General features: G+C 42.1%; 1 protein-coding gene across 1 annotated transcript; it reads right to left on the bottom strand.

Annotated features, from left to right (window-relative positions):
• Positions 1 to 5,334: 5,334 nt before the first annotated feature.
• Positions 5,335 to 5,789, bottom strand: LOC133058489 (peptidyl-prolyl cis-trans isomerase NIMA-interacting 4-like). Its single transcript, XM_061145191.1, has one exon. It carries the CDS (start codon positions 5,748 to 5,750, stop codon positions 5,355 to 5,357), a length of 396 nt encoding a protein of 131 aa, XP_061001174.1. The 5' UTR covers positions 5,751 to 5,789; the 3' UTR covers positions 5,335 to 5,354.
• Positions 5,790 to 9,788: the final 3,999 nt, after the last annotated feature.

Genomic DNA, 9,788 nt, shown 5'->3' with positions numbered 1-9,788 from the left:
CTTGATAGGCCACAAAGAGGGTACCTCAGTTAGCATAAAATTCAAGTTAACTCCTGCATAAGCCAGAATGACTTCGCTCTGTTTCAATAGGTGAAACTGTCTTTTATCACAGGCTTGCCTGGCCCTTGGGAGAAGCTCACTGAAGAGGAGACACAGCCGTCCCGGTGTGTCCTTGGCCTCTGTGACGGCTCAGGAGGGACCCGGGACTGAGCCGTGTGGTTGGTTTCACTGGCGTCCCTTTGCGCCCAGATGTGCTAAGACCCAGCTGCGTTACTGAGTCCGAGGACCCTTGCGAGATCTTGAACCTCCTTCCTAGTATCAAGGAAACCTTGATTCTTTGATTCTTCTTAACTTCCTCTCCATCTCAACCAAGAAAGAAAACTGACGCATGTAAGAGAAATGACAGCTGTGGTGGAAGCTTCTAGAGGCTTTAGAAAGCTTTAATTTTTGTGTAAACCTGCCAGTTCTTGATCAAGAGACCAAAGGAATAAATAATTAAACTGGAGAGACTGCAGCTTGAAGACTCACTGGGAAAACTAGTAATTTGTACCCCTTCAAACTTATCAATATTTGTTCAACATCAAAACCTCCTTCCAGCATCAGAGAGAAATTTAGTCTTCAAGGAGTCATAAAAAAAAGCAAAAACCAACAACAACAAAAAAAAACCTCCCCCAAACTGTATTGAAATTGTACTGGAACTGTATTGAAAACAAAGAAAGAAAGACTATCTGGGTTATAACCCTCAGGTTGGCTTGAATAAAATTCTCTATCTTTTTTTCTTTTGATCTTTTTATTTTGTATTGGGATATAGCCAATTAACAATGTGATAGTGTCACATGAACAGCAAAAGGACTCAGCCATACATATACATATATCCAAATTTCCTATTTCTTTCCAAAGGAAAAAAAGAAGGAATTTGAGAACAATTTCAGATGCTAATGATAGCAAATTATAGTAACCACTTAAGAACCTGACAACTGCAAAATTGTCGCAAGAAAAATTGTAAATGTATACTTTCAAAAACATTTTCATTTTTCTTCAAAGTGAACTTTTTTTTTATTCAGTGGCTAAGTTGTGTCCAAATCTTTTGCGACTCCATGGACTGTAGTCTGCCAGGTTCCTCTGTCCATGGAATTTTCCATGCAGGAATACTGGAGTGGGGCGCCATTTCCTTCTCCAGGGGATCTTCCTGACCCAGGGATTGAAACTGCATCTCCTGCATTGGCAGGTGGATTCTTTACCACTGAGTCACTAGTGAAGATCATACAAATAACTGAACTTTTTCAAATAATACAGAAGGTTTTCATAACCAGAGAAGTAGCAGTTTTCTGTTCCACCCTTCAGTTGATGCAATCTTGTTCCATAGAGCAAAATCATGTTAACTCAATCATTTTTTGTTTCTGTTTTTAGTTTTCTGGGGCTTATCTTCATATCTCTCATAAATATACTACTCTTTATTAGTTAATAATTTTAGACATTATCTCTGACTTGCTGTATGATAGAGGATTACACATTCTCAGTGTCCCTTTTCTCTCCACTCTCGATATAGCACTGGTACTATTTTAAATTTCTTTGTTAATTCCTTCATAACTTTATTTTAAAATTATTTATTAATGGCTGTGGTTGAACTGAGGCGTTGGAGAAGACTCCTGAGAGTCCTTTGGACTGCAAGGAGATCCAACCAGTCCATCTTAAAGGAAATCAGTCCTGAATATTCACTGGAAGGACTGATGTTGAAGCTGAAACTCCAATACTTTGGCCACCTGATGCAAAGAACTGACTCATTTCAAAAGACCCTGATGCTGGGAAAGATTGAGGGCGGGAGGAGAAGGGGATGACAGAGGATGAGATGGTTGAATGGCATCACCGACTCAATGGACATGAACTTGGGCAAACTCTGGGAGATATTGAGAGCCAGGGAAGCCTGGCGTGCTGCAGTCCATGGGGTCCCAAAGAGTAGGACACGACTGAGCGGCTGAGCTGATGATGATGATGATGATGTGGTGGGTCTTCTTTGCTGCATGCGGGTTTTTTCTAGTTGCAGCAAGTGGGGGCTCTTCTCTTGTGGTACATGGGCAACGTGGTGGCTCCTCTTGTTGTGGAGCATGGGCTCTAGGGTGCATGGACTTCAGCAGTTGTGGCACATGGGCTCAGTAGTTGTGGCACACAGGCTTAGTTGCCCCTTGGCATGTGAAATCTTCCTGGACCAGGGATTGAAACTGTGACCCCTGCATCAGCAGGCAGATTCTCAACCTCTGGACCACCAGGAAAGTCCTTCCTTTATGATTTTAAATGCTGTATATAGACCTTTGTTTTTGGTTTTCTCTACTTGTGACCGTATTTCCCAATTTTGCCTTTTGTGAGATGAGTCATGCCACTACCATGCCATCCTGCCTTCCTTCCCATTCCTGCTCCCCAGCTTCTGTCCTTTCTGTTTTTACTTTTCCATTTTTGAAACTGATACAACTTACATCCCGTTTTGTGCCCATAATTAAGAAATGTGTATATTGCCCAACTGTTGTATCTAAATAGTTTTTTTTAAAGCAATATTAATATTACTATGACTATATGACTTTTTGAAGGCCAGAGCCAAACTTCATTTTCCTTTACACATTTAATGCACCCTTATTAATTGTTGGACTCTTTTGTAGTTGCTGTGCAATTACTTAGTTCTCATGACAATTCTATAAAGACAGACTATAATTAACCTCATATTATGAGTTTTGAAACTGCCAGGCAGAAAAGTTAAGCAACTAGCAAAAAGTCACAGAGTCAGTTAACTGAAGAGTCAGGATTTTTTTTCCTCTGAAGTTTCAATTCCTGTATTTCTTATGCACTTTAATCACCTTCTCAATGCCAGTTTCAAATCTTGGGAATTCTGTTGGACCTGGAAGGGCTCCTTCCTAAAACCCTCCATCTTCTTGTTCCAATTTGGACCAGTTGTTCTCTTCTGTTCTTGTTGTTCAGTTGCTAAGTCACGCTGACTCTTTGCGACCCCATGGACTGCAGCTTGCCAGGCTTCCCTGTCCTTCACCATCTCCCAGAGTTTGTTCAAACTCATGTCGATTGAGTCAGTGATGCCATCCAACCATCTCATCCTCTGTTGCCCCCTTCTCCTCCTGCCTTCAATCTTTCCCAGCATCAGGGTCTTTTCTAGTGAGTCGGCTCTTTGAGTCAAGTGGCCAGGGTATTGGAGTTTCAGCTTCAGCATCAATCCTTTCAATGAATAGTCAAGGCTGATTTCCTTTAGAATTGATTGGTTCAATCTCTTTGCAGTCCAAGGGACTCTCAAGAGTCTTTTCCAGCACCACAGTTCGAAAGCATCAGTTCTTTGGTGTGTTTCTATTTACTCAAATCTTTCCTTTATTTCTTCTCAGGAGGTTTCAGATTCTAAGTCATCCTTTTTCGTGGTTCACGCTCTCATTTAGCTCGATCACACTGAATGGGACTTCCTAAGACAAGAAGTATGGGAAGTTCATTTTTTGAGTCTTTCTACATCTGGAATTTTTTTTTCTTCCTTCATACCTCATAGTTCAATTAGACTTATAACTACATTTGAAATAAATTTCCCTTAGAAATCGAAGCTGCAGGAGCTCTGAGGATAAAATATGAAGAATAGTCCTCTTGAAGGTGCAAGTCAATGAGTGGGTGAGCCAGGAGAGGACCCCCTCATATAACCTCACCCCACTAATGCACAGCTCCATCCCCTCCCCCCCAGCACGGATACTTGACAGCATCTGCGCCAGCACTTCATTAGTTTGTCTCCTGGGCTGTTTTCCATTTGCTCTATCCATCTTTGTCTTCTCTTCCCAAACTAAATACTACGCCCCTCGAGGGTAGGGACCAGATCCTTTATTTCTTTATATCTCTGTCCGTACTTAAAACAATATGGACACATCTGAGCTATATGTGCCTTGTCATGGTGAGTTGAAGAAACCAGAGATGGAGCAAGAGAGAAAACACATCCTCTAATGGGAACAAGTCACAAATGAAAAATAGAAACTGCAGCTTTGCTTTGTATGGTACGAGCTGCCCAAGATGGAACTGTTAAATACATGGAGAATGTAACTGAGCTATTTATGGGAAAAAGTGAAGTGAAAATGAAAGTCACAGTCATGTCCGACTCTTGGACCCCATGGACTATACAGTCCATGGATTTCTCTAGGCCAGAATACTGGAAAAGACATGCAATAAATTATCACATTATAAATTAAAAGAAAATTCCTATATGAAGGAGGAATGAGATGCAAGGAGAGACAGAAGCCAAAGGAGGCAAGAAAGAAGAAGGAAAAGAAAGAGAGAAAAACAGAAAGCAGAAAATAAGATGGCAGATTCCCCCTCCCTCAGTTGTATTACTCACTTTAAATACCTCAATTAGAACAGAAAAAGATGAGATCAGATGTTTAAAATAAACAGATAAACCTAGCCACACATTCTCATCAAAATTTGCAGCAACATAATACACAGAGAGTTTAAAAGTCAAGTGATAGATAAAATCTACCAGGCAACTAGCCAAAAGCAAGATAGTATCATTTTAGTACTATGAGACAAATAATATTATAATGCAGTGAAAGTAGGTAAACCTCAGAGGTCAGCACCCACATGGGTGAGCTCAAAAACACATGGAAAAAGCACGTCAAAAGGATACACATGGTAGGAAGATATTTATAGAAATTTCACATAATGAATGTGTGTTTTATAGTACATATTTCCAAACCAAAATTTATATCGGTCACCAAAATACACATCAGTTCAATTCAGTCGCTCAGTCGTGTCTGACTCTTTGTGACCCCGTGGGCTGCAGCACACCAGGCTTCCCTGTCCGTCACCAACTCCCGGAGCTTGCTCAAACTCATGTCCACTGAGTCGGTGATGCCAACCGAGCATCTCATCCTCTGTCGTCCCCTTCTCATCCGGCCTTCAATCTTTCCCAGCATCAGGGGCTTTTCCAGTGAGTCAGTTCTTCTCATCAGGTGGTGCATCTTCACTTCAGCTCCAAAATATTGGAGCTTCAGCTTCAACATCAGTCCTTCCGTGCTTCCTAGGACTGCTTTCCAAGGGACTCTCAAGAGTCTTTTCCAACACCACAGTTCAAAAGCATCAATTCTTTGGTGCTCAGTTTTCCTTGTGGTCCAACTCACATACGTGGTGAAATTATAATAGAAATCAAGAAAATGATTAGTGCAAAATTCAGATTGCCTCTGGTGGGGAAAGAAAGAGCAGGACCATGGTGGGGCTGGCAGGTGTGCCCCAAGGACTGGTTTATAGTGTCTTCAGTGAAGTGGAAGATTCATGAGTGTTCATTTATTATTATTTTATTTTTTTATTTTTTATTTTTTGTCTTTCATACAATTTTATTTTCTCCCTTCAACCATTATAATATGATACCCAAATTTTGTCTTTACTGGAGGGTCTATAAACACAGCCTTATCCAGCACACTTATAGGCAAGGCGAATGCTGCTTCTTGAAATGGTCCCACCATGGACCCTCTGGTCATCCAACCCAAGTCACCCCCTTGCCTGGCTTTATCTTCACTATATTGTGCAGCCACTTCATTGAATTTCATTCCAGACTTTAACTTTTCCATGGCTTCCAAGATTTTTCCATGTTTTTCACACAGAATGTGTCTAACCTTTACTGCACTGCCACCACCTTTGGGACCCTGAGCCTTCTTCTCAGAACTCTCACTCCCAGAAGCTGCTTTTCCTTTTCCCCCTTTTCCAGAACCGCTTTTTCCTTTCGGTGGCATTTCCAGAATCTGCCGTTGAACTCTCAACTGCTTAGGTTGCCGCACCTATTATTATTTTAAAGCCAAGTTTGTATGTTATATGCACTCTTGTCTATAAATATCCTTTGGAATTTTGAAGGCATTGCTCCATGGTCGTCTTCTATTTGATGTGACTGAGATGTCAAGCTAGTATTTATTCTTTGGAAGCAACGTGTCTTTGGAAACTTTTAGAATTTTCTTTTTTACGCTTATGTTTCTGAAGTTTTATAACTTCAGGTGTCTAGCCGTAGCTATTCCCCCTTTCATTGTGCTGGGTCCTGCGTGGGGTCCTTTCACTCTAAAAACTCATTCCTTCAGGACTAGGAAAATCTCATGTTATTTCATTCAGCTATTGCTTCTGATGACAGCGCATGTCTTAATTCCATCTCCCATTGTTTTCAATATTTCTGACACAGTCTTCAGGATTTTATAGGAAAGAGCATTTCCCACCACTCTTTAGCTTCTTAGAAGACAAGCATTCTAGAATATAGCTTCCTTTAGTTTTTCTTCAACTACCATTTTCTCATCTACTCTAAGTCTAGAAATTCATTGAACTCTCTTCTTTTTTATGATGACCCTCTTCCCAGTTTCTTGATTTTAACTGTAAGTCTCCAGGAATTTTTTTAAATTAATTAATTTATTTTAATTGGAGGCTAATTACTTTACAATACTGTAGTGGTTTTGCCATACCTTGACATGAATCAGCCAGGGGTGTACATGTGTCCCCATCCTGAACCCCCCTCCCCCCTCCCTCCCCATCCCATCCCTCAGGGTCATCCCAGTGCACCAGCCCTGAGCACCCTGTCTCATGCATCACACCTCCAGGAATATCTTTTAAATGCTTGTTTGTTGACTCTTCAGCACACAACTCTGTCAGTTTTTCTGAGATGCAGAGAGAAAACCGAACCAATGGGAGAGGATTGACTAGAGCTAATGGAACTGAAGTCCGAGCCTGGATGAAATCATATCTGCACACCTGAATGAGTGCCCCAAAATACCCTTTACTCACTAACTCCATAATCTAGGACAGAGAAGTTGATTCTCTTATCTGTGCTTTAGTTTCAAATAGAGGTAATAATACTAGATATGTTGTTGTTGTTGTTCAGTCACTAAGTCGTCTCCAACTCTTTGCAATCCCATGGCCCATAGCCCGCTAGGCTCCTCTATCCATGGGATTCTCCCAGCAAGAATACTGGAGTGGGTAGTCATTCCCTTCTCCAGGGAATCTTCCCAACTCAGGGATCGAATCCAGGTCTCCTGCATTGAAGGAGGATTCTTTATCATCTGAGCTATCAGGAAAGCCCCACCATATTTTGATGAAGACCAAGAGAGGCCACATGTGGGTGCTCTAGGCAACACTCACAAGGCCCTCAGTCAACAAGCCAGCATCAACCACCAGATATGTGAATACATGAACTTCAAATGGTCCCAAATCCTGGCCTTAGAGTCTTTCAACTAAAGATCAGATATGATGGAGCAAAGATAAACTGTTCATGTTGATTCTGCCTGAATTCCTGACTCATAGAAACCACGAGGTAGAATACATGATGATTGTTGTTTTAAACCAGTAAGTATAAGAAAATTTTGTGCATGAATAGGTAACTAATACAATGCACAAAGCTGTTTATGAGGATTTTTTCCTTTTTGTAGAAAGATGTGAGAAGTTGGAATGATGATGAATATAGTCATATTTATGATCTGCAAAAAAAAGAAATCTCAATACTTTTTTTTTGATGTTGATGAATGGAGTGATATTTTAAAATTATCATCTAGTAAGGTGCTTTAAAAAGCCAAAAGCAGAGTAGCTGTCATAAACATAACTAACACTCATGGACAGCAAGGAGATCCAACCAGCCCATCCTAAAGGAAATTGGTCCTAAATATTCATTGGAAGGACTGATGTTGAAGCTGAAACTCCAATACTTTGGCCACCTGATGCAAAGAATGGGCTCATTTGAAAAGACGCTGATGCTGGGAAACATTGAGGGAGGAAGGAGAAGGGGATGACAGAGGATGAGATGGTTGGATGGCCTCACCGACTCAATGGACATGAGTTTGAGTAAGCTCTGGGAGTTGGTGATGGACAGGGAGGCCTGGAGTGCTGCACTCCATGGGGTCGCAAAGAGTTGGACGTGACTGAGTGACTGAACTGAACTGAACACTCATGTAATATACCCAAGACTTAAGAGCTCAGAAATTGGAGTAAACTGGGATGTTAAAGCCTACAGAATGGCTTCACAGCTGACACTAGTTAAAGAACTTGCCTGCCAATGCAGGAGATGTAAAAGACGTGGGTTCAATCCCTGGGTTGCAAAGATCCCCTGGAGGTGGGCATGGCACCCACTCCAATATTCTTGCCTGGAGAATCTCATGAACAGAGAAGCCTGGTGAGTTATAGTCCATGGGGTCATGAAGAGTCAGACATGACTAAAGGGACTTAGCCTGCAAAGCCTACAGATAATATGAGACTAAGTACAGAGCAGAGCCAAGCTTCCATTGACCCAATAAGCAGCAATATTCACACTTTGGTGTGTCTCCGGGTCACCAGTAAGTGTGCTGGAAGTGCAGCTTCCCTCTCCCCACCCCCACCCGCCCTGCTTACCCCTCTGAGTATTTTCTTGTGAGGTGGGGTTTGGGAAATCAGGATTTCTGCAGTCTTCATGCAGGTTAACTACAGACAGCGCAACTTCATCCTATATTGGAAAACCTGTTTGAATTCTGGCAGTGCAGATAGCTTAGGCCGAGGCAGCCGTGACCAGGCTGGGCTCCTGTCTGAGCCCTTGAGAGCAGATGCCATGCCCCCTGTCCACAGAACACACTCAGGGGACATTGGCTGAGCAGAGAGGAGCCCATCACTGTGGGCGCTCCTAGAATGGGGCATTCCCTCCAGTTTCATAGGGTGACTGGCCCCTTGCCCGTGCTGCCAAAGCAAATCCTTCCATTCCAGAGAAATCACTCATTTGAGAGTCTCATAAGACATTTCTGCTTTGTTTTCTTTTGTTTTTAATGAATAGAGATGGGAGAACTTACAGGGAGTGAGCAGTACGTGTGTGTTAGTCGCTCAGTTGTGTCCGACTCTGTAGCTTGCCAGCTCCCATCTCCGTCCATGGGATTTTCCAGGCAGGAATACTGGAGTAGATTGCAATTTCCTTCTTCAGGGCGTCTTCCCCACCCAGGCATTGAACCTGGGTCTCCAGCATTGCAGGCAGACTCTTTACTGTCTGAACCAGTGAGCAGAGATCTAGAGAAAGTACAAAGGGAAACAGTTCTGTACAGAAATTGTTCTAGAAGTTATTTACTCATTCTATAATACCAGATTTGCATTTAAGCTCCATGATAATAGAGTCTTCTTCTTCCTTTTTTTTTTTTTAACCTACCATGTCCTAGAGCGTCAAATAATGCTTGGCAAATGACAAGAATGATAACAAAGGCAATTAACTTTTCTTGGGCACCAGGAAATCAACACTGAATATTCCCTGGAAGCTCTGATGCTGAAGCTGAAGCTCCAGTACTTTTGCCACCTGATGCCAAGAGCTGACTAGCTCTAATCCTAGCTTTCACTGGAAAAGACCCTAATGCTGGGAAAGATGGAAGGCAGGAGGAGAAGGGGGCGACAGAGGATGAGATGGTTGGATGGCATTACCAATGAACATGAGTTAGAGCAAGCTCCGGGAGATAATGAAGGACAGGAAAGCCTGGTGTGCTGCAGTTCACGGGATTGCAAAGGGTCGGACATGACTTAGCAATTGAACAACAACCACATGTTAGATACGCTTTTAAGCACTTTATATATATTTTCTCATTATATCTTTACATCAGCCCTGTGAAGTAGGTACTAATATTATCCTCATTTTGTAAGTTCAAAAACTGAGGTACAGAGAGGCACGTCATAGGCACTCTGCAAAGACTTGCTGAATGAATTATCTGTGGAGTGCTTCCTGCATGCCAAGCTATCTGCGAAGCTCTAAGGAGGGTAAAGAAATGAAGACAGGATCCTTTCTGTGTGATTCCTGATCACAC

Source organism: Dama dama, chromosome 6, assembly GCF_033118175.1.
Source record: "Dama dama isolate Ldn47 chromosome 6, ASM3311817v1, whole genome shotgun sequence".
Taxonomy (NCBI): Eukaryota; Metazoa; Chordata; class Mammalia; order Artiodactyla; family Cervidae; genus Dama; species Dama dama.
The sequence above is the reverse complement of the archived record's forward strand: the minus strand, read 5'-3'. Positions and strand labels throughout refer to the sequence as shown.